The following is a 26,233-nucleotide window of genomic DNA, read 5'->3' on the forward strand; positions in this document are numbered from 1 at the left end:
GAATTAAACGCCCGTAAACAAGTTTAGGATCTTCACATTCAAATTCTAATCTACTTTACCACCAGATTCATCCTTATGGTAAAACAGCTTTGAAATTAGAAGGAAAGCCCATTAGGGGTGCCTGGGTGGCTCAGTGGGTTAAGCATCTGCCTTTGACTCGGGTCCTGATCTCAGGGTCCTGCGATCGAGCTCCACGTCAGGCTCCCGGCTCAGCAGGGACATCTGAGCCTACCACTCCCCCCACCGTCACCTTGTGCTCTCTCTCTCTCTCTCTCAAGTAAATAAAATCTTTTTAAAAAAGAAAGAAGACCCATTAGAAATAGGATTCCTTATGCAAATATTTGCTTTCCCCACACTTTGAGACTCGATATAACACACAAGGGGAGGAAAGATGCAAGTCATATTAGGTGGAGGTGTTTGAGAGAGAATCATGGCTCTCACCAGCCAAGGTGCCCCGGGAGGGGTCCGCCCTTTTCCTGGCTGTCCTGCGACCATGCTGTCCCCAACCAGGCACCTTCAGCAGCTAGGGGACAGCAATCAGGAATCCGACCCATATCAGGGGGCCCTCGTCTCCCTCCCTACCCAGGATGTCCCCGCACTGCTCGGTCCCCAGGCTCAAATGCCAGGCTCAGCCCTCCACGTACCACCACAGCTCCCTTCCTAAGGCTCTTCTCTGGAAAGCGCCTCTCCATGTCCTCGCCCACCGTAAGGCTTCCTGCCGTCCCCTCAGCACCCACCTGGCCACCACCTGCCCTCTGGCTCCTGGGCACCATCGGTCCGGGCCTCACAGGTCCCTCCCAGGACACACATATCTAATTTCCTCCAGACCCCCAGCGGGGGTGCAGGGCAGGGATGGAAAAGACCCCGCGCATCCCAGCATCCGGCATCAGTGTGACTCCAGGCAGGGCTGAGGAATGACCATTCCAAACGCTCTGGAACCACCAGACAGAGATGGTGATGGAAGGCAAACGTCCCTGTGGTCGGGCACCGTCCCCTCACCTTTACCCTCTCTTCCGGCCGCTTCTCCCCAGGCATCCAGGCACCGCCGTCGGGCCACAAGAAAGGCACCAAATCACGAGACAGAAATCATAACTTCTCTCGGCATCCAGGCCCGCAGAGGCATTTCTCCTCCAGCTCTGCTGATTAAAGGGCTTCCCTCCCAGGAAACCCTGCAGACAGAAGGCAGTGTGGGGCGGGGGGGTGAGGGGGGGTACCCTGCAGGGCCACCGGGAGGGACGGGCCTCCGCTCCTCTCTTGGTCCCAGGAGCCCACAGTGGGCGAACGCACTTCTATTTGTTGATGGCTTTTCCCTTGGGATCCACACCCAAAATTAAACCCCTCACGCCCTGCAGAAGGCTCTGAACCAGGCCACCCAACAGTCACCCACAAAAAACGGCAAACTAAGGACTTGCAGTGTTACTGCTACGAAGGGTTCTTGTAATCAGCCCTGTGGTGGGATCGCCGGGCTTTCTGGTTAGAATTCCTGGGGATAAGGTTTTCTCCCCTCCAGGAGAGACCTCACAGCGGGACATTTGCAAACATATGATGGTGAGGTCTGGAAACCTGCGATTCCCCGCCCCCCTCTAAACCACTTTGCTGAAATACACTTGGCTTACGAAAAGCTGTACGTAATTATGGTTACAAGTTGATGAGTTCAGAGATAAATATACATTCCACAAAGCAGCACCACGATCTGCCCTGTAAACACACCCAGTCCCTTCTTTTCATGTAATATTCTGCCCTGTAAACACACCCAGTCCCTTCTTTTCATGTAATATTGTTGTTATTTTGTGTTAAGAACCCATAAGGTCAGAGCTACTCTCTTAGACAATGTTTAAGCACAATGTATACTATTAACCACCAGCACCCCGATGCGCAGATCTCCCAGACTTTCCTCTTGCGTAAATGAGACTGTATACTTGTGACAAGTGCCTCCCCATTTCCTCCCTCCCCCCACCCCTGGCACCACCCTCTCACTCTCGGCTTCTACAAATTCCCCCTCATTGATTTCACGGGTTTTAAGTTTGACTACTTTAGATCACTCATCTACATGGATCATGTAGCCCTTGTCCTGCGTCTGGCTGATGTCCTTTAGCACCCTGTCCTCCAGCTTCCTCCCTGTTGTCCCAAATGGCGGGACTGCCTTCTTTTTCAAGGCTGAGTAATATTCCATTGTATTGTAGAGACCACATTTTCTTTATCCATTCATCCACCGATGGACGGAAACCGGCTGCGCGGTGACAGAAAGTTCCAGCAGCATCTCAGAAGACCAGAAGGTCTCCTGCTTTCTGATTCTCAGAAGCTCAGGAGTCAGGACAGGATAGGGAGAGTTGTGACCATTCTGCAGATGGAAAGATTGGGGCTCGGAGCAGGCACGTGGTATATGGCCTTGCTGTAACAAATTACCTCCAACTTGGTATAATACGGCCCATATTTATTATCTTAGAGCTCTGAAAAGTCTGAAGTCTGAACTCAGCCTCGCTGGGCTGGAGTCGAGGTGTCGGTGGGCTGGTTCCCCCTGGAGGCTCTGGGTCCCTCAGTCCCTTCAGCTTGTCACTCTGACCCCATGCTTCTGTTGCTGTGTCCCCCGTTCCCTCAGACCCTCTCACCTCCCTCTTAATGGGATCCTTGGGACTGGGTGGTGCGTACCCCAATAACCCAGGACCGTCTCCCATCTCAACATCTGCAAAGTCCCTTTTTCTAGGTCAGGTCGCTTATTCACAGGCTCTGGGGGGATTAGGATGGGGACATCTTCGGGGGCCATTATTCTGCCTCCCACACATGGCTGGCCCCAGGCCACACCAGCAGGAAATGACCACGCTGGGCCGGTGGAGGGAAACCCAGTTCCAACCACCTTCGGCACGCTTTCAGGCTTCCCAGACATCCCCATACACCCATTTTGGGGACATGGGTGAAAGGAACAGTGCAGACGTCCTATGAACCGGACGCAGGAGGTGGGTGCACGTGACTCAGGAATGCCAGACCCACCCCACTCAGCGCACCTGGGCTCCTACTATTTCCACCGACCTGGAGAAGCCTCCCACCTCTGCACCCACCTGCGGAGTCCCAGCTCTGCTGGGAAACTCACAGCAACTTCTCCGTCTTCTGCCCGGAAGGACCTCCCTCCCAGCCACTTCCGTGCTCCCAGGCTCACCCCACCCCCTGCCTCCGTGCTCCCACACGACTCTGCTGTGCTCCTAGAATGCACACCCAGATGATGCAGACATATCGCACGTGGCCCCCTCCCCACCCGGCCCTTCCTGTCCCCTTATCTGTGTTCCCTTCCTTGCTCACCCTCCACCTTCAAGCACTGTCTGAATGGTCAGACAGCTCAACAGTCAAGGGCATGAGCTAGGACAGCCTGAGTTCAAATCCTGGCTCTGCCCTTACTAGCTGTGTGACCGGGATGGGGGACACCTGTTTAATCCCCCCTCAGTCTCCCTACCCATAAAATCAGAGCACCTAGAGGCACCCAGGTGGCACAGTCGGTTAAGCGTGTGACTCTTGGTTTCGGCTCAGGTCCTGATCTCAGGGCCATGAGATCAAGCCCCGCATCGGGTTCCACGCTCATCCGAAGTCTGCTTGGATAGTCTCTCCCTCTGCCCCTTCCCCCCACTCGCATGCTCGCTCGCTCTCAAATAAATAAATGAATTTTAAAAAAATATGAGTATCTAACCCATGGGGTCATTGCGAGGAATAAATGAATTAATGCACCCGACACATTAGAATGCCACCTGACACATAATAAGCATCGGGTCAGTGTTTGCCACCGTAACGAGGCATCAGAGGTCTCTATCTTGGTCTCTGTGCTCAGGGAAGCTTGAGTCTAACAGAGAACATGGATAGGAAACAAATCGCGAGTTCATTAATTACTGAGTAGATGGCAGACAGCAGTGACACACGCCCTTGCCCGTCTGAGGTCCACGTGGGTCCCATTGGCTGAAGACTGTGACTTCTGAAAACCCCAGCTTCCACATCAGCCCTTGCTCCTGAGCTGACAACACGCAACTACGGGCTCACACAGGCCCCTGGGTATCCGCTGTGGGGCTCCAACGTTTGCCCCACAGGCATATGCCAGACACGCCTCGCCCTGGACCACCCAAGGATACACCTGGGTCACCTTGTGAAGGTCCTGTTCCCGATCAATCAAATGCAAACCAATCAATCCAGAGGCCGCACCCAACTACCTCCTTCTGGGGACTCACTCACATTTAGGGCCACTACCCACCTGCCCTATTCACCCCAGGGCCGGGTATCACGCACAACCGGGGACAGCCCCTACCCCGCGCCCCCCACCCAGAGCCCACCACAGTTGTTCAAACCAGCCAGCCTAAGTCTGCTCACTTTCCCTCACCTGTTCCTTCCAGCAAAGCTACAAGGTTTCCTGTCATCTCCCAGACCTAGTCAGCCTAACACTACGAAGGGTAACGTTTGGTTCCCACCTGAAGCCTGCAGAGTTTGAATGGCCTCTAAAATCGGGTCCAAATGCAGAGATCACTCCCTCCCCTCGGAGAGTCACAGGGAAAACCTATGAGTCCAGCTGTCGCTCAACGGGACCTGCACTGACACACCCCCCAAAATAACCCATGGCTTTTGGGGTAGGGGGCTTTGAGGGGGAAGGTCACAGCCCCTGCCCAGGATGAAGCCACAGCCCAGTCAGTCAGTCCCTCCGGAAGATAATCAATAACCAGAATCCCCACCAAACCCCAGCACTTACGGCACAAATGCAGTGACTCCCACCCCCCACCGCACACACATTCCTGTAGGCACTCGTGTGTGAGCAAACTCCCCAGACCAGAGAACTCCCATCTTGTGCTCGAACCCCCAGAGAGGCAAACAAGCCTGTGTTTTTCTTCGCCATCTGCTCCAGCTCTGTGGGATCGGCCCCTCCCCCAGGCCCCTCTTCTTCCGCTGCCCCGTCCCCCATGAGACTTCTGTGACCATAGCCAGGCATCACTGACCTCTGCACAGAAGGCTTTCGTTAGCGGGTCAGGCCAGAGAGGCAGGGCGCGGGCAAAGGGCACAGGCCACAGAGGAGACCTGAGGAGGGGGGGGGACATTCTCCTGAAGAAGCCCTGAAGCCTCAGAGAGAACAGAGGGGCTCAGAGCTCTGGGGGAGGGGGGTGAGAGGCCCTCCCCACAAAGCCCAGGCAGCCACACAGCCCCTGCAGTGGACTCTCAGCTTCCCAACTTCAGAGAAGGGGTTCGCAATCCCTGAGCCCACGCCAGATATTTACATTGAGGCTGTCTCCAGGAATTTTCTGGAAAACTCCCCCTTCTCCACCCACTCCCACTTCAAAGGGAGAAGCAAGCCCCCTAAAGCTGGTGGCCTCTGTGGCTTCTTTAAAGTGGCTTCTGGAAAGCTGGTCTGGCAGGAACAAAGCAAAGACAAGGACCTCACTCTGGGACCCCTCTAAGCAATTACAGATCTGCTCTGGAGGAGGGACGAGGTGGGTGCCTGTTTCCTGAGTGGGTCAGGCACTCACTCATGCATTCCCTTGTTTTTGTCCCCATTTGTTTGCACCTGTGACCGGGCTGAGGCTTGTTGGGTCTTTGCTCCCAGGGGGTGTCCAACCCACATGAGCCCCTGGACCATGTGGCATTTGCCTCAGTTAACCCCACAGTTCCTAACACTTAGGAGGTCCACCTAGAGCATTTGAGACTGAATTCCCTACACAAAACAGCAGTCTGCCCTATCCTGGGGTCTTTGGAGAAAGGCTCTGTTTTTCATCTTTCCTGGGTAATCTCCCTCCCCCTTTTCTTCCCCTTCCCTCACCCAAGGTCCTCCTCTTGTTCACAAAATCCTTCCTAGTTCAGCACGATGAATGATGCTGGTTAAAATATCAAGTCAAAAGTACATATTATTAGGGCACCTGGGTGGCTCAGTGGGTTAAGCCTCTGCCTTCGGCTCAGGTCATGATCCCAGGGTCCTGGGATTGCCTACTTGTGATCTCTGTCTGTCAAATAAATAAATAAAATCTTTAAAAAAATAAAAATAAAAAGTACATATTATTGAAGTCATAGTTAAGTTGGAGACAAAGGAAAGGAATTTCTAAGAAGCCAGAACCTAATAGAAAGGCTCATAGAAATTCATAGAAATAAGCCCACACTGCCAAGCTTACTGATCCCTGGCAGTCTAGCCTGAGGAGGTTGGGAAGTCAGGTGGAAGATTCTAGTGTAAAGCCCCACGGCAGAGGTAGGCAGGAGAGGTACACAAATGTCTCAGCCTTAGCCCTGGGGCAGAATTCCTGACACCAAGCCTCATGCACCCTCTGCCTTTTCTCAGAAAGCTACTAAAGGATGCATTCCATTACAAGGAGGGAGTAAACCAAAAATAGTGGATATGAACTGTAGGAAAGAGGGGGTCCAACACAGGGGAGAAGCTTAGGGCAAAGGAAATCACCAGGATGTTCATGAAGAACGATCCCAAGACTGTAGGTTTCAAGTTCTACCTGGCCAGATCTCAGCAGATCAGAGTCCTCTACTCCAAAGAGTAGAGGAGATTCTCTAAAGTAGTAGAGGAATATCTCCAAAGAGTAGAGGAATATCTAATGGATTATCAGGAAGACATCTGCTTGACTAGGGGAGAGTTTGGAGGTGAGTTAATAACCCCATAGCAAGAGGCACCTGGGTGGCTCAGTTGGTTAAGCATCTGCTTTTGGCTCAGGTCATGATCCCAGGGTCCTGGGATCAAGCCCCAGGTCATGCTCCCTGCTCAGTGGGGACTCTGCTTCTCCCTTTCTCTCTGAACATCCCCCCTTCCTTATGTTCTCGCTTGTGCTCTCTCTCTCTCAAATGAATAAATGAAAGATCTTAAAAAAAAAAAAAAAAGAACGAAAGAGGAGAAAAGAACCCCAAACCCCAAAAATAACCCCAAACCCACATAACCCCAAAGTTAAGTGAACAAAAATGTGGGCAGGAACAGTAAGTCGTCATAGTACACCATATGGCTCAGCTCTCACTAGACATAATGCAAGTCCTGAGTATCGAGCTAAGAAGAATTGTGATATACATAGAGTGTCAAAGAGCAAAATATAATTCTAAAAGAATAAAACTCTTCAGGCAAAACACAGAAGAAAACATAGGGCAGAAGTTCTATGATGATGGATTTGGCAATGGTTTCTCAGCTATGACACCAAAAACACAGGCAACTAAAGAAAAATCAAGATAAACTGGACTGCCTCAAAATGTAAAACATTTGTGCACCAAAGTACATAATAACAGAGTGAAAGGCACCCCATGCAATGGAAAAAAAATTTTTGTAAATCATATGTCTGATGGGGGATTATTATCCAGAATACATAAAGAACACTTAAAAGTCAACAGCAACAGCAACAAAAACCAACCTCATTTTTAATTTTTATTATTTTTTTTAAGATTTTAGTTATTTATATGACAGACAGAGATCACAAGTAGGCAGAGAGGCAGGCATAGAGAGAGAGGGGGAAGCAGACTCCCCACTGAGCTGAGAGCCCAATGTGGGGCTCGACCCCAGGACCCTGAGATCATGACCTGAGCCGAAGGCAGAGGCTTAACCCACTGAGCCACCCAGGCGCCCCACAACCTGATTTTTTAAATGGGCAAAAAAACTTGAATAGATAGATAACTCTCCAGTGATGAACGCAAATGGACAAGAAACACAAGAAAAGATGTTCTACATCACTAATCCTTGGAGAAATGCAAATCCAAAACACAATGAGATTAGGATGCTACTTTACACCCACCGGGATGGCTACTATAAAAAAAAAAAAAAATCGGGGAACACTAAGTGGCTCAGTCAATTCTGTGGCCGACTCTTGATTTCAGCTCAGGTCATAATCTCAGGGTCTCGGGTTTGAGCCCCACATCTGGTTCTGCGCTGGGCATAAAGCCCAGCTTGAGACCGAGATTCTCTTTCTTTATCCCTCTGACCCTCTGCCCTTCCTCTGCCTTACATGGAAGGGCATGCATGCGTATGTGTGGGTGTGTGGTCTCTCTTAAAAAAAAAAAAAAAAAAAAAGATCAGGGTACGTGGGTGGCTCAGTCAGTTAAGCATCTACCTTTGGCTCAGGTCATGATCCAGGCTCCTGGGATGGACCCTTGTGCAGGGCTCCCTTCTCAGCAGAGAGTCTGTTTCGCCTGCTCCCTCTGCTCCTCCCCCTTGCTTGTGTGCTCACTCTCTCTCTCTCTCTCCCCCTCAAAAATAAAATCAATCTTTTTTTTTTTTAAAGATTTTATTTATTTATGAGAGAGAGAGAGAGCGCGAGCACAGGCAGACAGAATGGCAGGCAGAGGCAGAGGGAGAAGCAGGCTCCCTGCAGAGCAAGGAGCCCAATGTGGGACTCGATCCCAGGACGCTGGGATCATGACCTGAGCCGAAGGCAGCTGCTTAACCAACTGAGCCACCCAGGCGTCCCAATAAAATCAATCTTAAAAAAAAAAAAAAAAAGATCGGGGCGCCTGGGTGGCTCAGTAGGTTAGGCCTCTGTCTTCGGCTCAGGTCATGATCTCAGGGTCCTGGGATCGAGCCCCATGTCGGGCTCTCTGCTCAGTAGGGAGCCTGTTTCCCCCTGCTTCTGCCTGCCTCTCTGCCTACTTGTGCTCTCTCTCTTTCTCTCTGTCAAATAAATAAATCTTTAAAAAAAAAATCAGAAAACAACAAGTGTTGGCAAGGATGTGGAGAAATCGGAACCCTTTTTCACGGTTGGTGGAAATGTAAAAGAGAGCGGCCACTGTGGAAAGCAGTATGGCGGTTCCTCAAAAAATTAAAATAGAACTACCACATGACCCAGCAATTCTGCTTCCGGGTAGCAACCCAGAAGAACTGAAAGCAGGGACTCAAAGAGATATTTCTAAGCCCAGGTTCTCAGCAGCATTATTGATGACAGCCAGAAGGTTGAAGAAACCTATATACCCATCAAGAGATGGAATGTTAAACAAAATGCAGCTCATACATACCATGGACTATTCTTTTTTTTTTTTAAAGATTTTATTTATTTATTTGACAGAGAGAGATCACAAGGAGGCAGAGAGGCAGGGAAAGAGAGAGAGGGGGAGAAGCAACCTCCCCGCCAAGCAGAGAGCCCAATGTGGGGCTCAATCCCAAGACCCTGAGACCACGACCTGAGCCGAAGGCAGAGGCTCAACCCACTGAGCCACCCAGGTGCCCTACCATGGACTATTCTTCAACTGACACCTGGTATAACATGGAGACCATGAGGCTAAACGAAATAAGCTGATCACAAAAGGACAAATGCTGTACAAGGTCCTGAGACGAGTCAAATTCAACAGAAAGTAGAATGGTGCTTGGCCGGGACTGGAGGAGACGGGGTTGGGGAGGCAGTGTCTAATGAGTCTAGAGTTTCTGTTCTGCAGATGAATGGTGGGGACGGTTGCACAACCATGTGAATGTGTTTAATGCCACCGAATTGTACGCTTCCAAGTGGTTAAGATGGTAAATGTTAGGTTATGTGTGTCTCGCCACAAGAAAAGGAATAAAAAATTTAAAGCTTAAAAAAATGGAATTATAAATGATTTTTTCCTCTTCACTTTCTCCATATTTTCCAAATGAGCTGTAGTAAATATATAATCAGGAGAAAATCAACATTCGTCTGAAAGGAAAATGCGTCAGGCCCCCTTTGCCTACACATCTGGGCTGGCCACCCGGGTCCGGGGCCCCCACCACCTCAAGGCTCGCTGGGCCGAGGGCTTCCATCAGCTTTCTCTACCTGACACCAACATTTGGTTTCCATTCCCAGCTCTTCACATAATTCTTGGAGATCAGCTCCTGCTGGTTTCGGGTCCAACGGAAAGAAGGCGGCCCTTGGGAGAGTCAGCTTGCATCCCGTGGGGGTGGATATGGCTTGGCCAGTGGTGAGCTGTCTTGCCCAGACACCCCCCCGAGCCCCCAGAGCCCATCCATCCTGCAGGCTACCCACCCACTGTCAGCAGGGCAGGTGAATTTCCTGGTGCACTGTAACCCAAGCCCTTCTCTGATCCCCACGGGCATGGCCAGGCTCTGTTATTAATCTCCGGGCAGATCCGATGTCCAGAGCGGAGACAGCTGTCCCCACGTGCAGCTGCCCCAGGCCAGCAGGCAGACAATTTCCAGCACTACTGCCTCCCTGCCAATGGCCAGGCTGAAAACTGGGTTTTCCTGCCAAACCTCTTGTTCACGCAACCACCCAGACCCTCGTACCCCATCGGGGCCCCCCAGGGCTCCCTCTTCACCCCTTGGTTCATCCCCGGTTAAAATGCAGCCCTAGGTTCCTGAGCTCCTGAGTGAGTTGGACTGCTGAGCCTGAGAAGTAAACACGGGGATGTCCCAACTGGTCCTGTTGGCTGTTGAATCAATAAGGGATTGTTTCAGCTCACTTTCTACACTCAGCCCTGGGTTACTTACCCCGGAAAACAAAGCCCTCCAGGATGGGGCTCTTGACCCTGAGTCCAGCTGCAGAACAAGAATGTGACACAGGAATAAAGCAAGCCGAGACAGGATCAGGTGGGAGCTACTCCAGGCGGACACACCATCCAGAGTGTCGCATGACCAACTCCAGGGGCCACCCCATGCTGCATCGCGAGGATGACACAGCCCTGATTCTGACGGCTCACGTAACGCTTCCTTCCACAGGAACTGGCGACCGTAAGGCCCATCTCTCAGATAGGTAGACTGATGCAAGTTAATACAGCTTGCCCGTGGCCAGAGGGGGAGGCAAGTTTCCGAGGTGGATCTGCCTGACTCCAAAGTTCTGAGCACTGGGGTCCCCTCACCGCTGTCCAACTTGGCTGAGCCTTTATGAACTGACCTGCCTGCCCACCTAGTAGGAACCTACTTGGCTTGACCACCTACTTCTGGCTCCATATTGGCAGAGGCCAAGGACATGGGGATCACCAAGGCAGAGAATCCCAGGCACCCTGCTTCATGGTCTCAAGATTCCGGTCACTCGTAATTTCGACCCTCTGTATTCTCTGGGATGCCGGTGTGATTCAGTCCTAGCTGTCCTATGATTCCACCGCAAGTTCATGGATAAGCCCAGAAGGACCAGAATCAGTTGACACAGACAGCTCCAGGCCATCTGAGGCAACTGGACAGCCAACATCTGGGCTACGGCGCATGACTCCACAAAAGTGTCTAAAACACTGTCCTCTCTCCCGTAGGAATGCTTTGGACCGCCTGAGCTTTTGGGGGGACAGCATCTACCTGGGAACATTTGTGTGGAAGGACACCCACACACTGGAGACTCTCAGACTCTCTACCTCAAAACCTCAGAGAACCACCTAAAAGACCATTAAAATAGACTTTTTTTTTAAACGCATGAAAGTAACTGGATATGACGTCAACACGCCCCAAATCAACAGCTTTCCTATTTGCCAGACATAAACATTTACAAATGTCAGGGAACAAAAAGGACTCATTCACGATAGCCATAAAAACTATAAAACACCCAAGAACAAATATAACGAGATCTAGATAAATGGACCGGTATACCTCATTCCTGAAAAAACACACAATTTTATAAACATCGAATTCTACAAACCCATTAAGCTGACACAGCCTAGATCAAAATCCCAGCAGCATGTTTTACAGAACTAGAAAAGACGGTTATAAAATTCACACCCGAGGGGCACCTGGGTGGCTCAGTGGATTTGGCCTCTGCCTTTGGCTCAGGTCATGATCTCAGGGTCCTGGGATCGAGTCCTGCTTCAGGCTCTCTGCTCAGCTGGGGGCCTGCTTCCCCCTCTCTCTCTGCCTGCCTCTCTGCCTGCTTGTGATCTCTGTCAAATAAATAAATAAAAATCTTTACAATTCACCCCCAAGAAAAAATGTACAAGAACAGCTAAGACTATTTTGATAAAGATGAACAGTGAAGGAAGAATGGCCCTATCAGCTAACAGGACATACAATAAGGATATAGTCATTAAAATTGCATGGTTTTGGCGCCAGATCTGATTAAGAGTTCAGAAAAAGGGCTGTGCATGCAGGGAAATTGAGTATTTGATAAAAGCGGCATAGAAAATTGTGAGAAAAGGTAGATTATTCAGTAGAAGCATGAGGGGAGGTTTGGGGGGGAAATTAAAGTTGAATCCCTACCTCACACCCTATGTAAAAAGTTGAGTGGGAAGGCCACACCCTCATCATAGCTCTTTCTTGTAAGCCTGAGGTTTTTTTTTTTTTTTAAGATGTTTTGACTTTATTTGATAGAGAGACAGAGATCACAAGTAGGCAGACAGCAGGCAAGAGAGAGAGGAGGAAGCAGGCTCCCCACTAAGCAGAGAGCCCAACACGAGTTCGACCCCAGAACTCTGAGATCATGACCCAAGCCCAAGGCAGATGCTTTAACAGACTGAGCCACCCAGGTGCCCCAAGGCTGAGTCTTAACAGGCTTTGGAGGCTTCAAGTCACTTTCAGAATGAACACTGAAATCTGGGATTAACCCAACTCTCCAAGGACCCAAATGTCTGGCATGCCTTTCTTTTTTCATTTCTGTTTGTGTAGTGGGCTAAATAATGCCCCCCACCCCCAAGATGTCCTCATCCTAATCCCTGGACCCTGTGAATCTGTTATTTTACATGGTTAAAGGGACTTTGCTGGTATGATTAAATTAAGGTTCTTGAGGTGGGGAGATGATCCTGGGTGACCTGGGTGGGCCCAACCAGATCACAGGGGTCCTTATGAGATGGAGTGGAGGAGAATCAGAGTCAGAGAGAGCAGAGATGCTAGGAAGAGAGGTTGGGGGGTGCTCTTTGAAGAGGGAGGAAGAAGCTATCCGACAAAGAATGCAGACAAGCCCCAGAAGCAGGAAAAAGCAAGGAAATGGATTCTCCCCAGGAGCCTCTGGAAGGACGAGTCCCACAAATCCCTTTCAGCCTAGCGAGACCCACTTCGGTCCTCTGACCTCGAGAACGATATGGTAATAAAGCTGCATTGCTTTAAGCCACAAAGTTTGTGGTCATTTGTTACAGAAGCAGTAAAGAACTAATACAGCTTGCAAAGCAGTTCATCCTTCGCTAGATACTCTCTGTAACCCAGGGACTCTCCAAGAACCTAGAGATACAGCCAGACTAGACAGACAGGACACCTGCCCTCAGAAAACTCAGTCTCCCCGTAGGCCACTCTTCAGTAACGATCCAGCGACTGATTATAGGATGGACTTAAAGTTATCACGAGCTCCAGTGGCATTTAATGAAAACGACTGGCCTTACGTCGGGGGACAGCAAAAGTTTCCCTGAGGATGTGATGTTTAGGCTGAGCTCTGAGCTTTGAGCAGGAGTTAGCTGGCCAGGCCAAGAGATGCAGAGACATCCAAAGCAGGAAGCAGCCTGAGGTTACAAGGAGCTGGGTAAGCAGAGGACCCAGAGAGGCAAGGAGCCGATTAAGGGGGTCTCTCTGGTAAGCTCAGCTGCCTCTCCAGGAAGGCACACATGAGGCTCAGAGCGCTTGCAGGCAGAGTGTCGGGGTCTAAGCTAACTGTTATTGCCGCCGTGCGACACACGAGACAAAGAGCCTGGCAAACCCTTTGCAGACCCCGGTTTCCACCCCTGCAGAAATGGTAGGTGCCCGGGCAGGCTGAGGCGTCTCCAACCTGGACAGGGAGCCGTGTGGCCAAGTCAATCACAGAGGCACAGGAAGAGGAAAGCCTTGATTCCCCCAAATAAGCCCTTGCAGGGCAGCAGGAATGACAAAAATGTCAGATGCCAGAGGCAACTGGCCGGGGCGCAGACAGCCGGAGCCAAATCAGAAGGAAACTGCCACTTTCCGGGCAAAGCCTTCCCCAGGGAGACGGGTGCACGCGGGCCCTGGCGCCTCCTGGGCCCCACGGGGTCAGCGGACAGCCTGCGCGGGGCCCCAGTTCCAGAGCCTGCTCCCCAGGGGAGAAGGAATCTTAAGCCTTCTGCAGTGGCTGGGGCAGGAAAGACCCTCTACTGGGCCTCCCAAGCGGCAGGAACTGGTGGGGGGCTTCTCATCAAAGGCCAGATACCGGAGGGAGGAGGGAGGGGGACCAGATACTTGAAAACAGAGACATAAAAGTTTTGGGCTGCTGGGTACAGCCAGGCATGTGTGCCAGCATCTTACACACACACCCACACACACACACACACGGAGCACACGTCCATCCTCCCACACGCATTGGTGTCCCGCCAAGTCTTGCTCAGGCAGGTGGAAGGTGTCCGGTGGGCAAGAACGCGCTAAGTAATAACTCGTCTGCGTCTCTAACACACACACTTCCCCATCTGATCTCACCCAATCCTATTAGGTTCTTGTTACCCGGGAAGCACCAAGTCACCGGGAGGAAGCGATGGCTTGGCTGTGGGTCCCCCAGCCAGACGTGACAGGCCCTAAGAAGCCCTGCCCCCCAATCCAGGGGCCACACGGGATCTCGCTCTCTGGGACGGGATGCTCATCAGAGCTCCTGGGCCCTCTGACCTCACTGCAGGCATCTTAGGGCCTCCCCCAGCCCCTCCCACCTGCTCGTCCATCACGTTCTGGGGGCAACCCTGTGCGCTCACCTGCTAATGGCTGAGGTTTGGCCGCAAGTGTGGACCGACCCCTGCACCTCACTCAAGGCCTTGAAATCCCCAGCAGGGTCCTCTGGGATTCAGGAAACGACAGGACCCTCACTCCCATATTTCCCTGCTCCCTGCCCGCACCAAGGGCCACTAAAGGGGGGAAGGCTAGAAATGCCCCTGCCGAGATTGCTGAAGACCAGCTCCCGATGCGTGAAAAGCCCTGTAAACCTCTGAGACCCGAACTCCAACCCACTAGGCCACGTTTCCCAGAGGGTGCCGTTGGAACACCATCCAAACCAAAGGCTCCCCAGGAAAAGTCGGGAGGCTTGATGTCCGTGAAACCACATTTCCCAAGCTTTGCAAGGCCTATGGCACCCTGCTCCGTCTGGGAAAGCCTGTATCGCTGAAACCAGTCATCAAGAGCACTTCCTAGGTATCATTCTAAGCACTGGCTTAATATTAGCTTGGGTGAGCCTCAGCTATCTGGGGAATGAAGTAAATACGACCGTCATCCCCATGTCACAGATAAGGAGAGGTCAGGTGACTCAGTCAGGGCCACCCAGAACCGGGGTTCTTGCCCTCCTTCTTTATTAGGGAATCTCTTGAGCACTTCCCAAACTGCTTCTCATAATCCATTAACACCCAGCAGGACAAGCTCCGGAAACGTCCCTGTGGGCCCTGGGGAGGCGGCAGGGGTCCGCAGTCAGTGGCCGGCTCTGACCTTGAGGCGGAGCACTCTGGAGGCAGCTGCAGGGGAGGCTGAGGAGAGGATCCTGGGGTGAGAGCCCTGCCTCCCCACCCCCCACCCCTACCCCGAGTGTTATAGAATTAACCTGGATGGCGTCCAGCTCCTTTCAAGGTGGTCTCATGCAGGGGCCACCAAGGAACCATCTACACCCCAGTTTCTGGGAGGCAAGGAAAGGAAAACCGGGAGGGAGAGGCCGGGGACCCTTGACTCCTCCGGGGAGGGGAACAGTGTGCCATGTGTCTACTTCCTTAGGATCGGCAGCAGGATTCCCGAAAATCCTCTAACAGTTAGTTACTGTTAACTCTATTCCCTGCCCCAGGCAGAGCTGGTCGGGGTCCAGCTCATACACTCTCAAAGCGGCAATGAAGTGTTGGACGGGTTCAAGCCAAGAGAAGCCTAGAGTAGTGTTCTTATTGCCATAGGAATTGTTTCTCTGGGAATGGATTTTAGAATAACAGACAAGCTGGGGGAGTTGGGGGGGTGGCAGGGAGGGGGTAAGGGGGGAGGAGAGAGAGATAGAGGGAGAGGAGATACAGAAAACCCTGGGCCTCGGGGGAAAAAATCAGTCTAGATATTTACATCGGGGCCATTCTGTGTGGTTTTCAGGAAAAGCCCCCCTTTTGCACCCATTTCTACTTCAAAAGAAGAAGCAGGACTTCCTCCAGCAGGTCGCCTCCATCGCACCTCTAAATGCAGCTTCCAGAGCCGACCTGGTGGGGACAGAGGGCAAACAAGGACCTCCCTCCCAGGCCCCTCAGAATGACAGAACCGCATGATGGTGGAGGCCACAGCCTCAGTTTCCCAGAGGAGAGAGGTCAAGGTCTCTTGAGAATTCATTCACTCGACAAGCAGCCACTGAATCCTGACGTGGGCTGGCCCACAGCTGCCTGCCATGAAAACCCCATGGAGGAGAAATACAAGTATTTTATAAAACGCAAGGTGCACGGACCGTGCTTTGCTGCCTTTTCAGAGCTGAGAAAACACTGTAATCTTTGCAACATTCCGAGGAGCAAAGCAGCCAGCTCCCAGCATCCCCCAAACACGGGACAGGGCCGGGAGCCCCCACTGTCCTCATCCTGCCATCTACCAGTGGTTCACCAAGTGGCCCAGGGCCGCCGACACTGTCTGTGAGCTGGCTCTCCTCCCACCAGCAAAGCTAGCACAAGACCCACTGAGACCATGTCTAGACATAAAGCCCAGGCTCGTCAGGGTGGCAGAAAGAGGCTTTGCAATCAGGGTCCAAAGGCCCAGCCTGCCCGGTGCCTCCCTGAACCCCCGGGGTCCAGCCTTCCCGAACTCACCCGCACTGACCACATATAACCATGGTCAGGCCTCCCAGCCCTGACTTGGCTGTTTCGTCCACCCAAAACACCTTCCCCCATGACTGCCAAGCACACTCCTGTTCATCCTACAAAACCCACTTCAAAAGCAACTCCCTGGGAGGTCCAGACCAGCGTTTCCCAAAGTATGGTGTCCGGGACACCAGCCTGACAAAATGCTCCCCAGGAAAGTTTTCCATGGCCTCCCGTGTTTGTGAAACACCGCATCTTCCCAAACTTTGCAAGCACACCGCCCAGCCACCAAGCCAAACAGTGTTTATCAACATGTTTTTCTAAGCACTGTGTTAACCCATTTACGCCTTGGAAGAAGCTTCTGAAGTAAATGTTATAATCATACCCATTTTGCAGAAGAGAAAACTGAGGCACAAGACACCAAAATTCCCCTAGACAATTGCTCATACTGCTTAGCACACATCCACATGGCCCAAATCCCACCCTCGTTCAGGAATCTGCCTTCTGCAACCAGTCTCTGAGGCCCCACCGATCACCAGTCACCACACAGGTGAGATGACACCTCTAGCACCAACCATACAATAGGTGCTCAATAGTTACTCCTTGAAGGTAAGGCACTGGAGAATCTGTGATCAGGGAGAGAAGGCCTCCCAGATGTGATCCTTCACTCCCCAGAGCTTGCGGAGGGCCTCCTGTCTCTGTCTGCCTGGGTCTGGCCCTCACATGAGTCCCCAGCTCTAGCCCACCTACTGGACTGAGCCTGGGGTGGTTCAATGCTGGCAAGATAAGCTCATATCCCCAAGGGGCGGGAGTGGGGGGCGGGCAGGGCCGGCCGGCTTGTGCACCTGTGTCCCACGTGGGCCGGCCAGGGCCACGATAGGGCGTAAACATGTAGCAAAAATTATTCCATCTGTAGGTTAGGAAAGTGGGAAGTGAATCACAGATCCAAGAGGCATGAAGAGCTGCCCACAGAACAGGGAGGTCAGTCCTGGAAAGCTTCCTGAAGGAAGGGGCTTTGAGGCTGCCCCATAAGAGAGTGGACTAAGATCCTGGTGGGAGTGGTGGGAGTGGGAGGTGGGAGTGGGAGGGGTCATTTGGGGTAAGAAGGGGACACACCAAGCACTCAGCTAGGCTGAAACAAGAAAGAGACTTCAGAGTCAGAGCAGAGGTGAGAGGACCAGGCACGGATGTGGGGGGCCTCCCACATTCCCCCAGGGCACAGGGTCTCCCAGGCAGGTCTCAACCCAGAGGGGCTGTGGAATCAATTTTCTGAGTCTTGGCAAGCATTTTTTTTTTTTATGAACTCGATAGACTACAATAAAAAAAAAAAGAGAGAGAGAGTATCACATATGGTAACAGTAAGCATTATTTTGCGAAACTTGTTTCAGATGTATGCGTGTGCACATGCGCAGACATACTCAGCCGCCCACAGAAAAGGTATTTCTTACTGTGGGTCGTGGTAAAAGCATCTCAGAAAACTCTGTTTTCCATGCACTGCTTCCTAAACCTGGCTGCACCATAAGCCCCCTGGAGAGGCCACTAAAATACAGATCACCAGGCCCCAGACTTCCCGAGTCTCGGACAGGTCTGGAGGGACAATTCTTTAATGTCCAGGGTTCCTCTTGATGAGCTGCCTGTCAGCGCCCTGCTGTTTAGGGGACACTGTACCTAAAGCATGTGAGCAAGACCGGCCACTTAACTTGTGGGCCACAGTGCAAAAGGGCATTCCCCTCAGTGCCCACAGTCTCATGGGGGACGAAGAACAGGTGTAGCGGGAGGAAACCAGAAGGGAACATTCAGACACAGCCTAACTCGGTCATTGTGATGGAGTCCTTTTGACTGGGATATTTGGGGAAAAGCCATCTAACTTTTGAGGATTGGGGGTGTACAAGCGGAAACTCACCCACTCTCCCCAGGGGTAAGGTGTACAGAACCGTCTTAAATCTAAGCAAACAGGAGCCCCACCCTGAGCTCTGTGCTATCCAGGGTCTGTATCCGCCTCCCTGTGGCCGCACCCCTCCCCATAGGGCAAAAAGGTTGTGGGGCCAAGGGGACATGACTCCCAAAACTCAACCACCTTTGTAGACCAAACACAGGTGCCTAAGGCGTGGGATTCCCTCCCCAGCTGCTGGACACAGGCACGAGATATGGCCAAGTGGCAGTTATTAGGGTAGGATGGGAGGTACCAGGCTAGACTAAAGTGTCTACAGTGTGTGCTTGAGGCCACACCAGGGTCAAGGTGTCAGTCGGGACAAGAAGGGGAGTGAAGGGTGGCTCTCCCTATGCTGCTGAATTCCAGCACAAAATTCAAGGAGCCTAAGAATTCTCAACATGAGCCTTACCCCCCACCCCAGATCATTAGGACGGTAGGTTTGTCAAGGTCAAGGACGGAATAGATTTTATTGAACAGTTTGTAAGCTTAATTCATAAATCACAATTTAGACATATGGTGTGTGGGCTTCCATCTGTACCCTTGTCTCAAACTCCGCGAATGTGAGGGATGGGCCAGACTTTGCAGGTGGTATAGGCTGGGAAAGTCTACGCTCACCTCCACGAGGCCACTTTGTCCCAGCATCCCTAAAGTGGCTCTCCAGAATGTATCCCAAGGGGCACCCGGTGGCTCAGGCTCTTGGTTTCTGCTCAGGTCATGATCCCGGGGTCCTGAGATCAAGCCATGTGTCGGACCCCCTGCTCAGTGGGGAGCCTGGTTCTTCCTCTGCCTCTGCCCTTCCCCAACCCCCCCCCCACACCCGTGGTGCTTTTTCGTTCTCTCTCTCAAATAAATAAATAAAATCTTAAGGAAAAAAAAAAAAAAAGACGGGCTTTCTATGTGACGCGGGAGAGGGTAGGATTTTATCATAAAGGCCAAGGCTGGAAATACATCACACTTGCCACCATTTTCTTGTCCTTCAGTCGCAGTGACACCCCTCAATTGTCTTGGTACTCCTCCCAGAGCCCAGACTCTACCTCAGAATCTTTCTTAACCCACCAGCCTGGGCGGCTCCTACCAGTCAACTAAGATTTGACCAAAGAATTAAAAGCTGTCTGCCAAGCCAATGCAGGAGATGGTGGGTCACCAAAGGGCTTGAACCAGAGGAGAGTGTCCTCTACTGCATCTGAGAAAGGCCCATCAGGCAGCGGTACAGAGTGGGCATTGGTGAGCCACACACCAGGACATCCCGGTGCCCAGAATGATGGCAGAGTGGGGAGGGGTGGGGACTGAGTGGCTGGCCTCAAGAAACGTGGTAAGGATGACAGGTTCATCCAGGTCAAGCCACAAGGGTGGACCAGGTCATCGTGAGGGTTCAAGGAGGACCTACCTGTTCCTCACTCATTAGTATCAGCATCACTAAAAGTGTGACCGAGAGCAAGAGCACTGGCTGAAGGGTGAGGGGCAGCCTATGTGTGGCACAGGGGGCCAGAGGGCCAGAGGCAGCTAGGCAAGCTCAGGCTCAGACATGTGGCTAAGCAGCTCGGACTCTGTCCTGACCACAGTAGGGACAGCCAAACGAGGTCAGATCGGTTTTGCAAGCCTGTGCACCCTTCCTGCCCTTGGTGCCTTGCACATGGGGGCTCCCAGCAAGCCACAAGCCCAGCCTCCTGGTGTCCATGCTGTCCTCATCGTGCAGACCAGGAAACAGACTCAGGGGGGTTCCAAAACATGTGCAAGTCCATATTGTGAATCAGGGACAGAGCCTGAAGCCCCCCCATGCCGAAGTGGGTGGGAGGAGCCGAGGCCCTTAGAGCTGGCCCTAGCCTGGGCCCTGCACTTGAAAGGACCCTCCTCTGCCTGCTCTAGCCAAGCCCCCTCTCATGGGATGACCAGGCTGCGGGGCCAAGATGATGTTCCCACCCAGGCCATCCTTCCAGGCAGACCCCGGAGCTAGTATGCCCACTTCTAGGCCAATGGATATAGAGTGAACTTGGACATGAAGCACGAGGGGTCCATAATCCTGTGCACAAAGCCCCTCACCGTGTGGGAGGAATCCGGGGTAGAGGGTAGGCCAGAGCCAGCCCTCCCCCACCAACATTTTCCAGAACAGAATTTTAAGGGATCCATGAATTCCTCATTGACCCAGCTTTCCAGGTCACTGAGAAGATACACTCATCAAGGTTGGCAGACAGAACCCACTCACTGAACCATCCGTTAGCCTGAGTCATAACATACAGACATTCAGCCCTACGGCATGTCGGCTCCATCTGTCCTCATGCCTCCGGCCCTACACAAGAGTAAGTGGTTTCTGGAATGAGCTCTCTGCTTCAGAGAGACACAAAACACAGTTTTGTCTTTGGTCCACCGCCCCACAGATCCACTCTCCAGATGCATTCATTCCTTCCTCTGCTGCAATCCCGGCCAGTCCCACATCTCTCCTGTTTCCTCCTAGTCAAAAGAACACCTCCACCCCAAAAATTAAGATGAAATATAAAATCTATCATTTATCCAGATTAAAATTTCTCCTTCCTCCAGCTGGGAGACCCACAACATGGATAAGGCGTAGAACCCCACGTCTGGTCTCATTCCTTGTGCCTGGATTCCCCGCGGCTGCTCTGGCCCCTTTAGGGTTGAAGGTAGAGGTGAGGAGGAGACAACAGACAAGACCCCACCCCCACCCCATAAACATCTGTGGCATAGAAGGGAAGAAGGGAGGAGGCTAGGAGAAGGGCAAGTAAGGGAAATGTGCATACTTTAAAGGGTTCCCCAAATGCGTTAGGCTTTCTACGCTAGAATGGAGAAACTGAGGCAGGGGGCTGGGGGTCCTGCAGGTGCATTAATACCGCATTGCCCTTCAGCCTGGATTTGGCAGCTGAACACTCTATGGCCAGCAAAAATCATTAGTGGCCCATATGCAGGGCTGCTAGGTTCTACTGCAAACAGCCCTCTGAGGAAGTGGGGTCCTCTTTTTTTTTTTTTTTTTTTTTACCCAAATTGCTTAAACAGATGGGTCCACCCTGGGCTTCTGACAGAGGGGACCGGAGCAGAGCACCCTGGGTCAGGCAAGGTGTCCCCAGCACAGGTCTGACCCAGAAGGGCGGGCCTAGGCTCGCACGCACGCGCATGCGCACACGCGCTCCCACGAAGGCGAACACAGACCACACCCGAAAATCAGATGCCAACAGGAGCGATACCATGACCTAAAGGAAGACGATTCGTCAAGAAACAGCTCTGTCCCTTGGCCCATCGACAGAGACCAAGCCACTGTAAACACACACACGGAGAGCCAAAGCCAAGGCCGAGGCCGTGAAGGGCACTGCGCCAAACGCTGCCTCCAAGTCCTCTGCTTCTGGGGCTTTTGAATTTCAAGGACACAGGCCACCTGTGACTGATCGCTCATGAGACACAGGAGCGTGTGACCCCAGGCCAGCTCAAGCCTGCGATGGCCACGCATGGCAGGATCCAGTCACGTTTCGGAGCGTCACTTTCCAGCGTCTGGAACCCACCCCAAGCCTCCTTAACACCTCCGGATATCGTATTTGAGAATCCATTTTCCACAGATTCATCCAGAGCCTCTCTAAACCTAATTATACCTTCTCCCGGCTCCCATCTTGGTAGAAGGAGTTCTGGAAGATTACCACGATTGTTTGGGTCTCTTTTCATTTATGCTACAACGGTCCCTTCCAAGTTTCTGTGGCAGCCCCCAAGTTCCAGCCCACCCAACACCAGAACGCCAGCCCCCTTTCACTCTCTTCGTGGACCTCACCTCTGGCTCTTCCCAACATGCATGTCTCACCCTGTGGCAGCCCTTTTGGATTTTCCTTCCCACACTTTTTAATTACAAAAATAATCCTTGAATCTGTGCCGCTGGGAAAAGATGCTAGGGAGACCCGAGAGGAGGGAGGGAGAAAATGGAAGTCCACCCACCTCACCACGCCCCCCTTGCCCTCCAGCCTCTGTTCTCCCCCATACAGGTCACTGCAAGAACTATTTGCCTACAAGCTTTATTTCTGGGCATTTACATACCCATAAATCAGAATGGTTTTTGCATAAATGAGATCTTGTTAACTCTATCATCCTACAACCTGCAAAGTTTATCTTTTCAGACTCTTCTCGTATGGAAATGCGCAGAGGCCACACGACTGTGGGTGTTTGGAGAATAATACTAACAGAGGCCGTGGGCAAGTATTCCCAAACACAATGAGGGAAATAAAATTGTATGCAAAGTTTTCCAGAAGCACTTCTTCGCTTTTCAGAGTCCGGCCTTACCCAGCCATTCCCAGCACAAAACATCCCTGTCTCCCGGGGCTATAAGACATTGCCAGGATTCATCTCGGTAGCTCTTCCAGATTCAGTAAATAAATATCCCGGAGGAGAAAGAACTGGGACCAGTCTCTCGCTCTCCTCCCTAATAATAAGCGGAGTGGTGCAGCAAAAAGCTCAGGATTTGGGGAAAGCCAAGGAAAGGTCGGTCTGGAGTTGCCACAAACTTGGGGACCTCCCTCTGGAGCTCAACTTCCTCCCTGGAAGGAAGGAACGAAGGAACGATTATGCTGTAACAGGTACCCTCGGAGTGGTTTTAGGATCAAAAGGCGTGGAAGGTACGAATGAATAGAGACCTATGACAGCAGTGTAGGTTATAATTATTAAAGAAGGAAAAGTTGGGCGCCTGGATGGCTCAGTGGGTTAAGTCGCTGCCTTCACCTCAGGTCGTGATTCCGGGGTTCTGGGATCGAGTCCCGCATTGGGCTCTCTGCTTCAGCGGGGATCCTGCTTCCTCCTCTCTCTGCCTACTAGTGCTCTGTCTGTCAAATAAATTTTAAAATCTTTAAAAAAAATGAGGAAAAGCTAAATTCGAGTGAGCCGCGCAAACGAGGTGTCTGGCAACTTTTCCTCGCGCGCTTACGCGTTTTCTGGGAATTCAACCGCGCGGTGAGGAGACGCAGCCCCAACCGTCCCGGGGGGTGGCCAGGGCGCCACCTGCCGGCCGAGGCGGAGGCCCCCGGTGCGTCCCGGCCCCGTGGGCTCCGTGACCCCGCTCCTTCGCCCGCCCCATCGCGGATCCAGCGGAGCCGAGCCCGGCTCCTCGTCCCCAAGTGGCTGCGGAGGCGCAGCCGAGGCTCCTCCGCGGCCTCAGCCCTCCAGACGGGACGGAATCGCCCCTCCGGTGTCCTGGGACAGCCGGCAGGAGACGCGGGAGACCCGGACGCTCGACCTTGGCAACCCGGGAACCTGCTCCCCAACACAAAGCCGCGGCCGCGCAGGTGAGCGCGGCGGAGCCACGTGAACCCGTAAACGCGCAGGGACCGAGCCACGGTCGCCCCCTCCGCGCGCCCCTGCCGCAGACTGCGGCCACCCTCCCTCGGACCCGGGAGCCGAAGAAGGGGGAGGTTGGGAGAGCAAAGAAAGGAAGAGAGAGGGTGGGCGCGGCCAGAGACCACCGCAGTCCGGGCCCCACACCTCCGGACCCTCGGCCCCGCGGCCGCAGCCCCGCCGCCCTGCGTTCCCCCCCCCACCACCGCCCAGCGCCCCCCGCCCCGCAGCCAGCCCCTTGTCTGCGGCCCCCAGCTGAAGGGGACCCCCAGCCCTCAGCCCCCCAGGCCCCGCAGCCGCGCGCTACTCACCGGCGGCTCCCGTAGCCGCTGCCGGGGGAGCCGGCGGCCGGCTCGGGGTAGCCGTGCTGCTGCAGGGCTGCGGCCGGGAAGGGGTACAGGAAGCCGGTGGCCAGCGCCGACCCGCAGAGGCAGCAGCACGCCCAGGGCAGGAGGAGAGCCAGCTTCATCTTGCGCGGCCGCCCGCGGGGGCCCGGAGCCCGGGCGGGAGGACAGGCGGGAGCGCACCGGCGGCCGGACCGAACCCGCGGCCCCCGCCGGGAGCAGAGCGACGGAGCCCGCGAGCGAGCGGAGCCCGGCCGGGAGTTGGAAGTTTGGGGGGGGGGCGCCCACGCCTCACCAGGGCCGCCTTTTCAAATTCAGCGAGGTGGGCTCAGCGCCGTCAAAGGGGGCGTGGGGCTTTTTCATTAACCCTCGGCGGTCCGCGGCCGAGGAGGTGCCAGTGGCTGCAGGCCTGGGGGTCCTGCGTCCTCGCGCACACGCTCTTTAGAACCTTCCCGACCGAGCCCTGTTCGGGTCCGCAAACGCTCGTGGGGCACCCACTCCATGCCTGGCGATTTCCCCTGGGCAAAGTTGTTTAATCCCCACAGCATTGTCCTCTATGTTAGATGGCACCGTTCCCATTTTTCAGAGGTGAAAACCGAGGCTCACGAGAATTAAGCCGGAAAAGCAACGCGGTACCTGTCCGGGGCCCTTTGGGCCAAACTCTTGCACACCCGGGCTTCCCTAGAATCCTCTTCCCGTTCACCTCCACCGTCTACCTCCACAGCTATCTCTACAAGGTGAGCTGTAGCACAGAAGGAGGAAAGCGCGGGGTCAGGGCTGAGAAGTTTCTGGAATCACCCATTCGTGAGGCATCAGATCTGGAAAGTAGCTGAGGGGAGGGGAGATCTAATACAATCCCACCTCCCACCTTTTACAGAGGGACAGGCTGAGCCCACCGACTAGCCTGGCCCCAAATTGATCTCTTCTGGGCTGCAGGATACCCACAGAACCGCCCCTCATGCAAGAGACAGGTGGGACCTGAATCCAGCCTGTGCCCCACTCCCTAGGTTGGGAGTCTCATTTCTCCACCTAAGCATCCTAGGGGCTGGCAGAGGCCCTGAGACTGCCTCTAGCCCTGTTCACAGTGGGGAGCTCCCAGTCTGTAAAATGTCAGTAAATCTGGAGAGAAGCCAACCAATAAGGAAGTGTTTAATGGGTTGTAATACATTTGGGAAGAGAACTGTGGGATTGTTTTTAGAAGAAGTCGGGAGGATGCTGTTGGGAACCTGGCCCAAAAGGCCCCCTCCGGTGGCTTTTGCCCTCTTGCATCCATATCCCATAGGTACCCCCTTGAGTACATAGCCCAAAATATCATATCCAACCCACTTCACCCTCTCTCCAAAACTACCCCCTCTTTCTCCACTTAGTGCCCTCAAATCCTGCCCAGGCATTTTCCAGTGGCACTCCCACACTTCCCAAGTGTCGAGTCTCTCAACAGCACTCCGGATGGATGAGTCCATCTCCGCGTGGGCAGCCCATAACGGGAAGCGTCACTTGGACCTGGGACGACTTCCTTTTCATCTTGCCCTCCATCTCTCTCTCAAGGCCTAGAAGATTTGGAGAATTTGGGGTATCAGCGGAATTTCAGGGCCTCCCCCAAAACTGATCTGTGCTCCCTGGACAGTTGGCTAAGTCCCAGGAAGTGATGAGGTCATTCCCCATCTCCCAGGAATTTGTAAACATTCTTTCTTCTTCCTCTTCTTTACTCTCAGAATGAGACAAGAGAGATTCCATGTTATTGTACATGACCTTTATACTGCAGGCATGATAGTAAGAGGACAGATTTTTTTTTTTTTTAAGAATCTCCTTTTTATCTTAAAGTTATTTTTTTCCAGGGCCACAGACCGCACCCCAGCTAGAGGGACCTAGAAGAGGATGGGATAACACTACTCTTTATTTTGTAGGATTCTTTTAGGATGAAAAGCTGTTGGAAAAGAATTAATTCATCCCAGCAACTTCAGGACTGGGGCAATTGTCTGAGGGTGGTCCTTTCCTTCATATCTAGGCCAATAAAGTTCATTCTGGCCCCATGACCATGAACCAGGCAACTTCTGTGTGTCCCACACGGTGCTGCCTGCAGTGAAGGCAAGTAGAGGAAGAGAATATATTTACCCCA

General features: G+C 52.9%; 1 protein-coding gene across 2 annotated transcripts in view; it reads right to left on the reverse strand.

Moving 5' to 3' along the window:
- COL26A1 (collagen type XXVI alpha 1 chain) overlaps window positions 1-24,396 on the reverse strand; it is a 123,865-nt gene extending 99,469 nt beyond the window's left edge. For both annotated transcript variants that reach the window (XM_032872508.1, XM_032872507.1), the window contains exon 1: window positions 24,085-24,396. In XM_032872508.1, coding sequence (XP_032728399.1) covers window positions 24,085-24,242 — 158 coding nt within the window. In that variant the 5' untranslated portion in view covers window positions 24,243-24,396. The remainder of the gene's footprint in view (window positions 1-24,084) is intronic.
- Between the last annotated feature and the right edge of the window lie 1,837 nt (window positions 24,397-26,233).

Source organism: Lontra canadensis, unplaced genomic scaffold (genome assembly GCF_010015895.1).
Source record: "Lontra canadensis isolate GAN:19392208 unplaced genomic scaffold, GSC_riverotter_1.0 scaffold45, whole genome shotgun sequence".
Taxonomy (NCBI): domain Eukaryota; kingdom Metazoa; phylum Chordata; class Mammalia; order Carnivora; family Mustelidae; genus Lontra; species Lontra canadensis.